Source organism: Monodelphis domestica, chromosome 2 (assembly GCF_027887165.1).
Source record: "Monodelphis domestica isolate mMonDom1 chromosome 2, mMonDom1.pri, whole genome shotgun sequence".
In the NCBI taxonomy this organism is placed as follows: Eukaryota; Metazoa; Chordata; class Mammalia; order Didelphimorphia; family Didelphidae; genus Monodelphis; species Monodelphis domestica.
The window spans coordinates 511,965,682-511,981,847 of NC_077228.1; the positions used below are offsets into that span (position 1 = coordinate 511,965,682).

Genomic DNA, 16,166 nt, shown 5'->3' on the forward strand with positions numbered 1-16,166 from the left:
CAAAGTTGATTAGAGTTTTTGCTAAGTATTGGTTGTTGGCCTTTTCTGTTAGTGAATTTGAAACTTTGTGTGTGTTTTTTTTCCAGTGATATAACAACAAAACTTTTAAGTAATTTGCAGTGGGACTGAAGCTAATTTTATTTGGTGAACATTTGCTTTGAATAAAATCCTTAGTCAAAATAGATAGAACAAGCCTTACCTTCTCTGAAATATAGTTAATAAGTGTTATTGATTGACAGTAATTACTGCTATGTTTCTCTGTTGCCCTTGCAAATATTTTAATGGGATTTGGAAATATTATTTTATGTTATTAGCTAATTATTTTATTTGGAAAATTGGAAAATTGTCCACTTAAAATGAATCTTGGTTAAGTAGATTTAGTGTTTTGTTAGATAAGAACTTATTAATCCGTAGAGTAACCTTTTATTTAAACTTTTACTTTGATATGTGTAATAACAACAAATTGCTAGATGGATATTGTGATTTAAATTTCTTTTTCCTCAGGTTAAAAAAAAAACAAATTATTTGTGGTTATCTGTTCTTATAGTATTTTTTTTTGCTTATATTTTCTTACAGAGCAGTTCTTTATGTATTTTCAGAACCATTGTTTTCCTAACATCAAATGGTAGACTTTAAGTAGTTCTGAAACAATCATTATCTAATATACAATCATTTAAAATGAGGCTTATTTTAAGTGACCCACCTTCCTTTTTTCTTGTACTATGCTGCTTGTTATAGTCATTTCCCTTAGTATCCATTTTCTACACATTATAGTAACAAAATAATGGCAATAATCATATTCATTGCCTAGTTTTTAATCATAATTTCAGTAGCTTAGTCTTCAGAGTACAACAGACTGCTAGAATTGATAATGTAATGTAGGATACATGACTTCTCACCAAAAAAGCATCTTGGAATCTGTTTGTTTCTAGTGCCTAGGCAACAATTTCATAGCAACACTGATCTGAGCTCAAAGATCATTCTGTATATTGATATGCAAATGAATATACTTATCTGGCCTTGAAATATATTTCTATATACATAAATAGCCTTTAAAAGTTGAATGTAAATTGTATATCCTGAAACACTACCAAAATTTATTTCAGAAAACCCTTCCTCATAATTATGAACCTTTAAAATTTTTCCCCCAACACATAAAGATGTAACTTAAATAGGTATCTAAAAGTCAACCCTTAAATATATCTATATGTAGCTCTTAGTGTAGCTTGTAGGTGTAAAAATGTTATTTGAGCCAGTGTACTCATTACCATGCAAATTACTTTTTAAATACAGCATTCACTGAAAAAAAAAATATTGTTTTGTATCTGTACCTTCCTAATTGTTAGGGTATACTAAGTATAACACCATACTAAGTATAATCTTTAGATCATCTGTACTGTTGTTCCCAGAAAAAATAATAATCAAAAGTTGGTGATTTTTAGAGGTATTAACTCCTGTATTAGTATCTATTCAGTTTGGGGTAATAGTGGCATTTTAAAAAAGTGTGTGGGAGAGGGAGAGGGAGAGGGGATAGTAATAGCAAGCAGCACAAGCAGTTGGAGAGATTAGGAAATATTTCATGTAAAAGTGATGTTTGACCTCAGTTTTGAAGGAAAGTAGGAATTCTTGAAGGCAGAGGTAAGAGTGAGTAATTCCTAGTCTGTATGGAGAAATGAAGAGGTATGTGTGAAGAACTGGAAGGCCGATTTGGCTGAAATGTTATGTAATATATACATAAATAGCCTTTAAGAACTTGAATGCAAATTGTACAATCCTGAGCAAATGAGAGGGCATGAAGGGGAATAAATGTGTGATGTGAATGGAAAAGTAAGTTGGAGGCCAGAATGTAAAGAGATGTTTGGATTTGATCCATATCAGCACATTCTGATTTATGATAACTCTCAGCCAACAATATCTCTCCCAAGTTACCAATGATTGTTTTCAAAATAAAATTTTATTGCTATCTTTTGTTTATATATCGCCTATATTTTTCCCTCTCTTCTCATTCCATATAACAAATTTTTCAAAAGAAAAAAGAAAGAAGAGAACCAAGAAATCAGAGAAACTGATCAATACAACCCCCCCACACACACAAAGTCTGAAAATATATGCAACATTACCCCCCTTGAACTTCTACAAAGGAGTAAGGAGAGGGCAGATGTCTTTTTCACATCTCTTTGGCCATTTGCCGTTATTCAACATTCATTTTCAGTTGTTTTATGCGTATTTCCATTTACATGGTTTTTAGGCACTATGTATGTTGTTTTCTTAGTTCTTATTACTTCTCTGCATCATTTCATATACCTTTCTTTGCTTGTTTTCATTCAACATAGTTATTTTGCTAATTATTTCAATTTGTTTTTTTGTCTGTTTTTGAAGATATGCCTTCATATCAATTTCTGCCTATCCTCGTATAGTACACTATTGAATAATAATGGCAATAATGGCATCCTTGCTTAACTTCTTTTATTGAGAAGGCTCCTAGCTTATCTCCCTTACAGATAATTCTCTTAAATGTTCTTATTATTTAATGGAGTTATGAAATCATAGAATTTCAGCGTTATAAATAACTTGAGAGTAGAGATTAGCCTGTCTTATCTCATTTGACAATTGAGGAAACTGAAAATGAAGCCATGAGAATTTGATGTTTGACTGATATATATATACCCAGTAGGAGGACGTGTCTGCACTTAAGTTTAGACAAATAAATTTATCTCTTTCTTCTGTTCACGATCCTATCTTTCCTTGCCTTGTTTGAAATACTTTACCCTTGACTCTGGTAGAATGAAGGGAAGATAAATACCAAATGGAAATTTATTGAAATTGGAACCAATATGTCAGGCAGACAACATGGGTAGGATTATAAAATTGAAGTGGAGAGGCAGCTAGGTGGTTCAATGGGTAAAGAGCCAAGCCTGGAGACTTGAAAACCTAGGTTCAAATGTGGCCTCAGATGCTTCCTTAGCTATGCAACCCTGGGCAAGTCACTTAGTCACAGTCACAGCTGCTTAGCTAGGTCCTTAACACTTCTATGCCTTGGAATGGATAATTTAGTAAGGTAAGGGTTTGTTGTTGTTGTTGTTTTAATGGAAGTAGAATCCTGTTTTGATTTAAATTATGTGTTTTCCTTCCTTTAGGTGGAATGAACTTTCCTTGTTGAACGTCTCCTGGTTACCAGTTGAATTTCATCTGTGAAGAACTATTTTCCCAATAGTGGACGCCACTTTGTGGCATATTTGATTGCTGATTGAGGGATTATAAAGCTTTCTGATTTCCTGAAGAAGGAGAGGCAGAAACTTGATATCACAGCCACAATGGTGCTGTCACAGAGACAACGAGATGAACTGTAAGTTATATTTGGGCTTTTAGAAAAATTCTTACAGAAGAGGCAAAATAGAATGTGTTATCCTGGTTAAAATGTAGGTTTTTAAGTTTGAGGCTTTATTAAATACAGTGTGAACTGTTGATTTTGTAGTTTTGTATAGAGTATGTTTATAGTTAAATAATTAAGATAGAAAGTTTTTTATCTTAAGCACACCATTGAGATAGCATTGGGTAACTTGAATTTGGAATTCCAAAATGCCACTTTTTATTAAAATATTTTTTGAAATTATATCTCTACAAAATGCTTTAGTGTGTTAGATTTTATCTTTTTTCTGGTTGTTGGTATAATGTGGTTTGCCAGTTAGTAATTATGATGTTTGATGACAAGTATTGTAAAATGAGAAAACTGTGAAATGACTTTATTGCTTTTGACAATTCTTACTAATAATGATCATTTTTTTGAGTGGCTAGAGCAATTTGGACCAATGTACAAAAAGTCTTTTCACCCCATCTCTCCTGTTTAATTCTTGCGTCTAAACTTAGTTATATTTCCCCCTAAACTGCCCAGAAGTCATTCTCTATTCTCACAATCAAAGGTGAAAGTTCAAGTCTTAAATATAAAAGATAGACATAAGAAGAAGATAGAATTGAGCCACACAACTTCAGAATGTAAAGGATCCAATCTTTTTCTATTCAGAGGTGATCTAATCATTCTATTCATGTCCCATATCTGTACATGTTCTACAACATAGAATCTTTCCTTGAAACCTCTAGAGGGCAGCTATAATCATTAAAATGCTTTCCCAACATAGATTTGAAGTCTGTCTCTCTTAACTTTTACCTGTTTTCCTCTCAAGAGGCCATCTGGAGGCGAGCAGAACCAACTTGTTAACGAAGTTGAAAACTTATATTAGCCTTTGCTTTGTTCCTGGCGTTTTTAACAATGTCATAGGTATTCCTAGTGAAATGTTTTTAGATTTAGAGATTAAAGATGAACTTTTGCTAGGTTGGAAACTAATTTGGGTGATAATGTTTTATTTCACTGTGAGTGACTTTAATAATCACCACATTTATATCTGGTGATTTTTAATTATTCTCACTTACGCTAGTCTGAAATATTTTCCTAATTTATAAACAAATTCAAAGAGTGTAATTCCTGAGATTACTTGCCTACTAGTTTCACCATCTCAGGAAGAACATAATCTTTAGTCAGTGGCTTTTTAAAGAAAATTAACCAAAGATGCTTTTGTTTTTATTTTTATTTTTTTAATTTTAAAGAGTTTCTTTGGTCTAAAAAGGCATCACTTATTTGCTTGTTAAAATTGCATCTTCTGGGCACTTCTTGTTGAAGTCCAGTTAAGAATGAAAATAAATGGTAAATGTTCAGATTTGGGCATGTTCATTTCATCAGATGTTACATACCAAAAATCCTTGCCTTCAAGAAGCTTACATCTTGGGGGTAGCTGGTGGCTCAGTGGATTGAGAGCCATGCCTGGAGATGGGAGGTCCTAGGTTCAAATCTGGCCTCAGACACTTCCCAGCTGTGTGACCCTGGGCAAGTCACTCGACCCCCATTGCCTAGCCCTTACCGCTCTTCTGCCTTGGAACCAATACACAGTATTGACTTCAAGATGGAAGGTAAGGGTTTTAAAAAAAAAAAAAAGAAGCAGCAGCAGCAGCTTACATCTACAAGAATCAGATACTTCCCTTCCTATTTTGGAAAACAACCCAAGATTTGCAAGCGGCATATATTTGTACTATTAAATATAAAATTTTGAGGTAGTTGAATTCTATAAAGGGAAACATGGTACAATATTGAACTATTGAGGAATGCTTATTTAGATCTATACCTAAAAAGGAACACATTCATTTTAAAGATCACTTGGAATGATCTCTGGGGAATTATTCCTAAATGTCTTAATTGTTAATTGCTCTTTTAGTAACCTAAGCTTTGAAGAAAAGAAGAGCTTAAAACATCATCTACAGCAGGGGTCCCCAAACTTTTTACACAGGGGACCAGTTCACTGTCCCTCAGACCGTTGGAGGACTGGACTGTTAAAAAAACAAACAACAAAAAGCTATGAACAAATCTGTATACCACTGTCTGGGATAGCAGAGGCTGCAGCACTGGCTGTGATGGGCCTGTCACACCTTGCACAGGCCCATCACTGCCACCACTATACCAGGAAGCAGTATACACATTGCGGAGTCCCTTCCCTCAGATTGCCACTCACCATGCTGATGTCTTCCATTGTGCAGCCACATAATCCTTTGCAGGGCGCCTCATTCTCATTCAGTTACTCTCAGAATAAGGCATCATGCAAAGGATTATATCACTGGAAGTAGTACCCTATGTGAGCGACACCACGATTTGAGGCACCACCACATACAGTGCTCCTCTCACTGACCACCAATGAAAGGAGGTGCCCATTCTGGAAGTGCGGTGGGGGCCGCAGTTTGGGAGCCCCTGATTTACGGCATATGAATAGCATGGCAAAGATCCTTACATTGTTTTTTCAAACATTCTTTATTTCCCATTCCAATATATCCTGACTGAAATTGAGAACTATAGTTTTTATTTAAAATACTTTGGGGGAAAGCTGGGTAGCTCAGTGAATTAAAAGCCAAGCCCAGAGACAGGAGATCCTGAGTTCAGATTTGGCCTCAGATACTTCCTAGCTGTGTGACCCTGGGCAAGTCACTTGACCCCCATTGCCTAGCCCTTACCATTCTTCTGCCTTGGAACCAATACACAATATTGATTCTAAGATGGAAAGTAAGAGTTAGGGGGGGTGGGGGAGAAAAAAAGTACTTTTAACATGTGTATGTGGCTATTTCTAAACTTAAATTGGTGATTTAAAACTAAACATTTTCTGGGTTTAATATTGTATAAAAAACCTTTTGAATTTTATTTCTAGTCAAGGAAGTTCATAAGAATATTCATTTGAGTACTAAAAGTTAAAATATCTTAAAACATTCAGATGTCATAATTTATTTTGACAGAAGCAAAAATTAGTCGTGGGTAGAGCATTAACTACCTTGAATTAGTTGGAGAATCTCTTGTAATCTCTCAATTTGTACTCCTTTGTATTTTGTTCTGCTTGGTATTCTGATTGACAGTGATAAAGGGACAGGCTACTGTGCTATTTTCTTGAAGTGGAATAGCTTTCACTCCTATGCCTAGATAAGATGGCAATTTGGCGTTAAAAGGCAAGAATCGGGAAGATCAAGGTTGTAATTCTGCCTTGGGTGTGTCACCTTGAGCAAGTCACTTAACCTCTTTGGGGGCCTCAGTTTCCTCATTTGTAAAGCAAAAGAAATTGTACTCAATGAGACCCTTGAAGGTCCCTTCCAGCACTAAATCAATGATCATATGAAATGTAACCAATATTTAGAAGTATTACTTGTAATTAGTTGTTCCTGTGGAAAAAAAGCCAAGAAATAAAACTTGAGTAATCTGGTAGGATTTCAACATTAGTTTTTTGAGGATATCAAGAATTAGTTATTAATTCTCTTTAGAATAATAAAAAATGATAATAAATAACATTTTTATAGCACTTTAAGATTGCAAGGCAGAATTTGCTCATGGTAGCCGTTATTTATGACTAAACAGAAGACAGAATAGCCTAGGTATATTATGGATGACTGGCTAAGATTACTTCATCCTTCTTACCTTGCTACCCCTAAAGAGGATTTAAAACTTGGTAAGGCAGCAAGGTGGAGCAGTTCTAGAGTTGTATATCTAAAGTAAAAAAGACCAGAATTCCTATTTGGGCTCAGACACTTAATATGACCCGGGCAAGTCACTTAACCCCTGTTTGCCTCATTTTCTTTATAAAATGAAGATAATAATAGCACCCAGCTCCCAGGGTTGTAAGGATCAAATGAGATAATATTTGTAAAGCAGTTGTCATAGACACAGTGCCTAGAACATAGCAAGTGCTACATAAATGAAGATGATGATGATGATGATGATGAAGATGAAGATGAAAGATGGCCTACTTGGACTAATGTGACTGGGACATGATAGGGAAGTAATTTCTATAAACCAACTTATAAAAGGCAGTATGTCTTGTCTACTTTGCATTAAGATACTACCTTGACTCTTGGACTTCTTCCTTGTCTACCTAGCTACTTGTATTATGTGAGCTGACTGTTGAAACTCTTTGTGATCAGGCTAAGGAGCTGTCAATAGCCAAGTAGGTAAACTTTTAAGTAGAAACTGACCAATTGTTCATCTGAAAAATTCTTAGATGCTATTAGTAGTTTTCTAATAATATTCTGTCTAGAATTTTTCAGTCAGTTCTTTGCCTTTACTCTCATAAATTCTTAACATTAGTTAACAATGTTTCTGGTTCCTATTCTTGGCGCTTAAAATCTAATTGGTGGGGAAAAAACACAACAAAAAAAAGGCAACTATGCTAGGTTACTGTCATTTTACAAGTTTAGGTTTGCAAGGTCAGCACTAAGGAAGCCATTTATTTTTTTCCTCCCTGTTTTTCCTGTAGTTAGGACTTTGCCACCATATGAGTGGCAGGGAATGGGCCAACCAGCCAGGCTTTTTATGCACAATCATGGTTCTTAACCTAAAATTGTGTGTACTCAACATATTACAAACATTGATTATATTCTTCTCAGAGCATGAACTTGTTTGCACTTGAGACTTCTGGAATACCTTTTTTATTCTTATTTAAAGTTAAGTTTATTTAATTAATTAATTTGGAGTTTTTCCATGGTTGCATGATTCATGTTCTTTTCCTCCCCTCCCTCTACCCCCTCCCATAGCCAACGAACAATTCCATAGGGTTTTATATGTGTCATTGATCAAGAATTCTGGAGTACCTTGATGTCAAAAGCCACCTGGCTTTCTCAGCTGCCTGCCAGTTCAACTCTCCGTTTGTCATCATCACAGTCTATTTGCTCTGTAGTTTTAGCTTTCTTGACTCTTATCTATTTCATTATGTGTGTGAGGTTGTGAGAAATGATCAAAAACCCCATTTTTCTTCAATCACAAGAACTTTGCTGAATTTATTTACTACTTAACCTATAGCTTCCTTGTTTTGAGAGAATACTGGGATTATGAAGTTTATTCCCCATGGTTCTAATTTATAATTGATTCAGTGAAAATTTTTCAAAATTTACAATTTATAACTTAAGGGAAAATGTTTCTAACAAGTGGCTTCATTGGCAAATTAATATTCATATTAAATACATACACAAAAAAGGACACACATAGTAAGTATACGTTGATGAGGTTAGTTATAGGATACTCTATGAAGTTTTGAGCAGGGTTTTCAAAGTTGAGAAGGCATAGATTGAATAGTAATGGCATGGATGAACAAATTGTATTCAGCAGGTAAAATGTAAAGGTTACAGCAAAGCATATTATAAACTGAGAGAAATTGTGACATGAAGATGTTAGTTGAAGATTCTTATTTCAATAAGCTAGATTGGGACAGCCTTGAATACTCTTGTTTGTTGTTAGTAGTCTAGAATCCAAATCAGAAATTCTCCTGGGTATGGTATGTAGGAATAAGTGAAACTGGGTGATACAGTTCAGTGCCTAAGATTTAGAATTGGAAAGCACCTTAGAGATCATCTAGACCAGTGGTGTTAAACTTGGGATGGATGGGAGGATGGACACTAATCCATTTTTTTTTCCCTTACGTATTTCTCAGTTGTATTTCAATCTGGTTCAGCTTCATTTGGGATTATATGTGTAGCCAGTAGTGTGGTTGACACCTCAATTCTTTCATTTTGAGGGGAGGGAAAAAATCAAGCATTTGGGCATTGTTGGCTAATGATTGATAATCAGTGAATATCTTAAATTTTTAAAGTGTTTTAACTTTATATGGTATCTCTAATAACTAAGAAATAGTAATGAAATTATTTTGCAAGAGGGGGAGCTTAATTTTTAATTCCTTGGTATTAAATTTATGAGCAACTCAGGCACAGAGTAGAAACTTGTCTTAGTTTTTGAATTGGGAAGGGAACAGATTATATTATTATTCCCTACAAGCAGTACATTAATTTATTCAACATTTAATGGTCACTTAATTATGTGTAAGGTCCAGAGAAGGAGAGTAGTAAGTGATGTGCTTTGCTTAATCACTTCAAAATAGGATTCTGAAATACCAGAAATAATAGACAAAAGGAAATTTTTATAGTATGCACATTCTGATACAATGTTGATATGAGTTAATTTAGTAAATAAAGGGAAGATAGTGATAATGTTGTACTCCAAACTTTGATGTTTGCATTTACTTTTCTATACCTCATCATATGTCATTCAAATTTTACCTTCAGTTCTCCATTGAAGTTCTACCCAATGCTAGATCTGGTGTGTTTTCTAGATAGGTTCCTAAGAGTGATCTTATTTAGAAAAAATTAGTATTCATAGCAAATAAAACCTTTTAAATACCAAACAGAATGTGGATATTTGATATCAAGTTAAGAATATGCTTTGTGTGTTGGATAAATTCAGAAATATTTTAAATGCTAAACTGTGAATTGAAAAATATATGAATTTTAAGTTATGGGATAGTGTGCCCAGCTGCATAAATCACAAGGTTAAAATTTTTTTCAACAACTAAAAATTTGTATTATTTTCTACATTATCAAGTCTAAGGAGACTTTATATAATTTTATATTAGAATTCTATAGTTTTATACTCTGGAAAAATAGGTTAAAGCTCCAAGTTGGAAGGACTAAATGTCCAAATTATTTTGCTGAGTTAGAATTTGACCATATTGAATATGCTTGAAATAAATGGGTATTTATCAGTTGGTTTTTGCTTTAACTATCTTTTGATATTGTTCCAATGAAAGATTTATTGGGTAAGGGAATATTTGGATACATAATCATGCTAAATGTAAAAAATGCCCTCCCTACCACCTTTAAATTAATTCCCTATTATCTTAGGATCAAATACAAACTCCTCTGTTTGAGATTTTAAACTCTTCATAGTCTGGCCCCAAACTACTTTTGTACAGCCTTGTGTATATTATTCCCTTTCACACAGCCTCTAATACACATCCAAATTGGCCTTTTCCCCAGAATCCTCTCATGATATTACATCACTGTGTTTTCATGGATTGCACCTCTTCCTAGTTCTGCCTCTTAAGAATTCCCCAATTCCTTTCAATTTCCCACAGGCTGACCCCTATGCTTAAAATGTTTTTCCTTCTTATTCCTGCTTGGTCAAATGCCTCTTGAAACCCATGTTTCTCTTCATACCTAAGTACTATCTCCTTGAAGATTGACTTTTCCTGATTTTCCCCAAGTTTTCATTGGTTCCACCATCTCCTTGATGTTCCCCAACGATCACTTTGTATTCATTATATAAATAATCCTATTTCTACTTATCTGGGAACATGTTCTTCCCTGTTGCTCTCTCCCCCAGTAGAATACACACTTGAGGGCAGAGGCTAGCTCACTTTTGTAATTTTATCTTCATTGTCTAGAACAATTTCTGGCATATGATAGTGCTTAATTAATACTTTTTGATTGATTAATCAGGATTTGACATAACAAAATTTTGTCTTCTGGCATGTCTTTAAGTAAGACCAGGAATTAGCATGGTTTCTATAAGATTTTTTGATATTGTGGTAGCTCTTAGCATCATTGATATGAAGTTGAAATGGGCAACCTAAAGGCCATCTAGTCCAGCCCCTCATTTCATAGATGAGGAAATGAGTTCAAGGAGATACTAGGCAAATGACTCAAGGCCACATAAGTCATAAATGCCAAATAGAAGATTTGAACTGCTGTCTTTTTCTTTTAAGTTCTCAATTCTTTCTCTCCCTCCCTCCTCTCCTGCCACCCTCTGAGAAGGTGAGAAAAACAAAACTGTTACAAATTTGTATGGTTATGCAAACCATTTCCACATTAACCATGTCCAAAGAAAAGAAAAGATTTTTCGGGCTGTCCCCTGGAGTCCATCAAGTTGGCTATCTGGATGGAGGTAGAGAGAGTGCTTCATCATGAGACATCTGGGATTGTGGTTGACGACCATTGTGGTGGTCAGAGTTCTTAAGTCTTTTCAAAGTTGATTATATTTACAGTGTTTTTACATAAATGGTTCTGGTTCTGCTCACTTCATTTTGCATCATTTGAACCTATATCTTCTGACTCTGGAGCAGAGTATTTGACATTAAACACTCTCTCTCTCTCTCTCTCTGTTGCAGTGTGATTTGACTGGTATTAACAATTCTTAAAGAGATACAGGGAGTACATTTTATATTGAGGTGATTGGAAAGACTTTTCATGGCTTCTGTAAAATGTAGGAGCTTCAAAAGAAGTGCTTTGGGAAAATCTAGTAATCCTTTGGGCCTAGCATGTCTAATGTGTGAAGATAACTTGAAATAAGTCTGAAAAAAAAGCTATATACAAGCAAGATTGAGGAGGACCTTGAATAACAACCAGAGTTTAATGTTGTCCTATATAAGCATTTAGGAGTACTTGAAAGTTTTTGAGAAGAGTGCACTATATATTAGAATTATTACATAGGAAGTTTACTTTGGCAATTATATAATGGATGAATTGGAAAATAAGGAAACAGAGAAACTATTTAGGAGATTGTATACATCTGGGCTAGAGGTATTGAGGACCTAGACTGTTATAAAAGTCATTTGAGGCATAGGAGGATAGATGTAAGAGATAGGAAGACAAATGAATAACTTCTGGCAAGTGCTTGTTTTGAGGGCCTGAAGGTGAAAGGCAGAAGCAAGGATGACTTGAAAATTTTTTGTTGTTGTTGTTTGTTTTTCTCATTTTAACCCTTACCTTCTATCTTGGTTATCAATGTTAAGGCAAAAGTGGTAAGGCGTAGGCAATTGGGGTTAAGTGACTTGCCCAGGGTCACACAGCTAGTCTGAGATCAGATTTGAGCCTAAGTCCTCCTGACTCCAGGCCTGGCTCTCTATCCACTGTGCTACCTAGTTTCCTAATGTCTTGGAAGTTTTACAACAGGGTGGGGAGGTGGATTTAGAGGGGAATATGTTAATATTTTGTGCATAATTTATTTGAGATGGCTAGGAAAGAAGGTGGTATCTTAAGAGGAAATAGATATGGAATTGGAGCTTAGGAATAAGATTGATTGGGTCTAGAAATGTAGATTTGATGGGGTCATCTTGCAATAAAATGTTGCTTTGAACTCTTAGGGGCAAATGAAATAACTAGGGAAGAGAGTATAAAGAGAAGGGGACAGGTTTGGGGATACACCGTGCTGTTAGGTGCTGGAGATGGTGAAGAAGGAGAGTTTTGAGATAGGGTTGAAGTGTTGAGTTGCAAGTGACCTCAGACCATCCCCTTCGTTTTACTCAAGAGGAAATTGGAAGCTCAGGGGTAAACTGATTTACCTGAGATCACTCATTTAGCAAGGAGCAGAGGCAAAGTGTTTTGGAAATCAAGGTGGCAGAAAAGAGATCAGCTTGCTTACAAGAGTAGTCAAGGAAGATGAAGAGTGAAAGAAGACCATTGGAATGTATGTAGCAAATGAAATAATTGGTAATGAAAGAGTAGGTTCTAGGATTTAAATTGTGGGGTTCTAAACCAGATTGAAGGAAATGAGAAGTAGGTAGTATAGGAAGCACCTTCTAGCAGGTAGGTAGTGAAAGATGGAGCAGAAGATTGTGACTTGGGGGTATGATATCTGAAGGTTTTTAAGCCTGAGGTATTATTTATTGGAGCCTTGTGGTAGGGGTGGGGAGAGTAAGACGAATAAATGGGGAAGATTGAAGATAGGGCTTGGGGCAATGATAAGTGAGATTCAGGCCATAGAGTCATGGATTTAGAGCTAAAAGTGAACCCTTCAAGATGATGTAGCCCAACCCCTTCATTTTCTAGATGAGGAAACTGAGAGCTTTGAGAGGTTGGCTATTCAAAGCCACCCAGGTGTAGGTGTATAAGTAAATAGGAGAGAGGTTGGTCTTGGAAAGAAGAGCCTCCTTTTCCACAGGAACAGGAATATAAAAAGTGAGTTTGGATAGATATTTGGAGAGTATGATATTTTATAAAGCCTGAGAACTCTTATAAAAGAGTGGGGTATTTTCTGGCTAATCTTTCCTCTGTTGAAATTCCACTGGGAAGAAAGGGAAATTATGAAAATAGTAGTAGGAAATAACTAAGATGGCCTAGAATATTATGATCATGTCATTTTTATTAAATATGGTAGATGTATAAGAGATTTTCAGTTAAAATAACTTCTTGAAATACTAGTTATATCATTCCAATATAGGGTTCTTTTAACCCTACAATTAAAGTAATGTCATTGTCTTATCAAGATCTCTCCATAGGGGAAGAGAAGAGGACTTGACATTCATTTGTTGTTCTGCCTTTTGTTAGGGTGCTCATTCTCATCAGCAATGCTGTTACCTTGTCAGAAGTCAGTGACTTGTATAGTTTAGTACAAACCACCTGACTTTCTCTTTGAATAGCTTGTTTTTTCATCACTAGGAATCATAGAAGCAAAGTCTTTAGACCTGGAAAGGACTTCAAAGATCAACAAGTCCAACTCTTTTTATTTTAGAGATGAGAAAACAAAGGGATTTGTCCAAGGTCATCATTACAGGTGACAGTGCTCAGATCCACTCTATTGTACAATCTCAGAACAGAAAAATCTCTTTTTGAGACAGCTGCAGGGTGTACTGAATGAACTTGGAGGCAGAAAAACCAGAGTTCAGATCCTGTCATAGCTAGTGTATGTACTAGCTAAATAAGTACTAGCTGTGTGATTCTAGGTGGTTCCCTTATTCTTCATCTGTAAAATGGACTAGAATAGTCTTCAAGGAGGTCCCTTCCAACTCTAAATTAATGCTTTTGAAGCATGTGTATATTTGGCTTCCATACACATGGTAGTTAAGTACCTTATTGCCTTTATGTTAGTTATGGCAAAAATAATAATAAAATAATAGCAGCTAAATTTTCTATAACATAATGTGCCAAGCACTTATTTGCCAAGAAAATATCCCATTTTATCCTCACATAAGCCCTAGGAGATAGGCACTGATTTTATTCCCATTTTATAGATGAGAAAACTGAGGTAAATGGCGGTTATATGGCTTGTCCCAGAGTCACTCAGCCAGTGTCTGAAGCTAGATTTCAGCCCAGGTCTTCTTGACACTAGGGCTTAGGACTCTTAATAGTGCCACCTCATTATCCAATCTAATAATCAGTTTAGATGAAAATGAATGGTTTGTAGTTAGTAGTTGGCATTATATGCTATGACCATGGCACTATAGACTGCTTGGAGATGCAAGAGGTAAGTCAGTCTTGTGTGTTTTCCAGATACTTAGCTAGGGCTGTAGCACTGTTAAGAGTTTCATCTCCATAATATCAGGTAACTGTTTTAACTATTGATATGATCAAGGAAAACTGGGCTGGGTGCAATTTTTTAACATCAGGAGAATCTCCACCGGCCTATTATTTAGCTTCCACTTCCCCCAACCTTATCAGCATACCTAATATCAGGAGGTGTGATGGACGTGTGACCCTGTCCAAGTTAGATCTAGTTTGGTCATAAAAGTGGTTTTGATCATCTATAGATGTTTCTTTAGAAACTGCAGGTATAGGTGATCTTAGAGAATCTGAGTTGGAGAGGAGCTCAGAAGCTCATATATGTATGATTCTAGTCTACCATGTCCTAGTCTAAGAATATCTTCTATCCCTTTTGGATGAGACGTAATCATCCAGACTACTCAGAAGTCTCATGCCCTGGGGACCCCACAACCACTTTCTATGGCCTCCTGCTCTGCTTGTGAATGAATACTTCTTAATGGTCAGGAAGCTTTTGTAATTTCTACCCAATCCTCTAGATTTGCCCTCTGGAATCTAACAGAACAAATCTAACTGCCCTTAAGATACTTGAAGACATCTATTATGTCCCCCTAAGTCTTTTTTTCTTCAGCCTAAGCATATCCAATTCACAGAATCACAGAATTTCAGAGTTGGAAGGGACCTCAGTGGCCATCTAGCCCAACCCATACCTGAAAAAGAATTCCCTCTACATCATACCGGACAAGCAGTATCCAGCCTTTGTTTGAAGACCTCCAATGAGGGGGAGCTCACTACCTCTCAAGGCAGCCCATTCCAGGTAGTGGCCTAGGTATGATGCTATGTTGTGAATGTAACTCCCTTTACAGTTGTTTCGATATTTTATATTCGTATTTCAAAACACATTTAAAGGTGTCAGTCTGAGAATCAAGATTGTGGGTAATGGTTCTTAGTTTTAGGCAACTTAGCCAGTCACCTTCTCGAAGCCTAAGTTTTCTCATTTGTAAATCAGAGCTTAAAGGAATCTTAGGGATTGTAGAGCTTACAGGGCCCTTAAGGGATCCTTTTGCCATGGTCATAACTCTCCTTCCTTACTTAGAGGATTACTTTAAGGATCAAATAAGGTAGGGTGGTGGACTTTGAGAGTGCTCCTACAGGATTGAGTGTGAAAGAATTAAGTAAGTATATTGGGAAGCATAGTGGATGTTGTCCATTCTTTTATAACTCCGTGTGTGGTTGAGGTTTTATTATATGTTCAGATAAATAATTTTTTTCTTGTTCTTTCCAGCCTATTGTTTTGCATTTCAATGAGACTTAGGATAAAAATATTTTTTAATTAGATGAAACAGGGGGCAGCTAGGTAGCTCAGTGAATTGAGAGCCAGGCCTAGAGATAGGTCCTGGGTTCAAATATGGCCTCAGACACTTCCTAATTGTGTGACCCTGGGAAAGTCACTTAACCCCCATTGCCTAGCCCTTACCACTCTTCTGCCTTGGAGCCAATACATGTTATTGATTCTAAGATGGAAGGTAAGAATTAAAAAAAAAAATTAGATGAAACAACTAAAACAT

General features: G+C 35.8%; 1 protein-coding gene across 5 annotated transcripts in view; it reads left to right on the top strand.

The window, feature by feature from the left end:
- PAFAH1B1 (platelet activating factor acetylhydrolase 1b regulatory subunit 1) overlaps positions 1 to 16,166 on the top strand; it is a 76,037-nt gene that overhangs the window by 37,683 nt on the left and 22,188 nt on the right. For all 5 annotated transcript variants that reach the window (XM_007485780.3, XM_056819642.1, XM_056819641.1 and 2 more), the window contains one exon: positions 3,138 to 3,346. In XM_007485780.3, coding sequence (XP_007485842.1) covers positions 3,315 to 3,346 — 32 coding nt within the window. In that variant the 5' untranslated portion in view covers positions 3,138 to 3,314. The remainder of the gene's footprint in view (positions 1 to 3,137; positions 3,347 to 16,166) is intronic.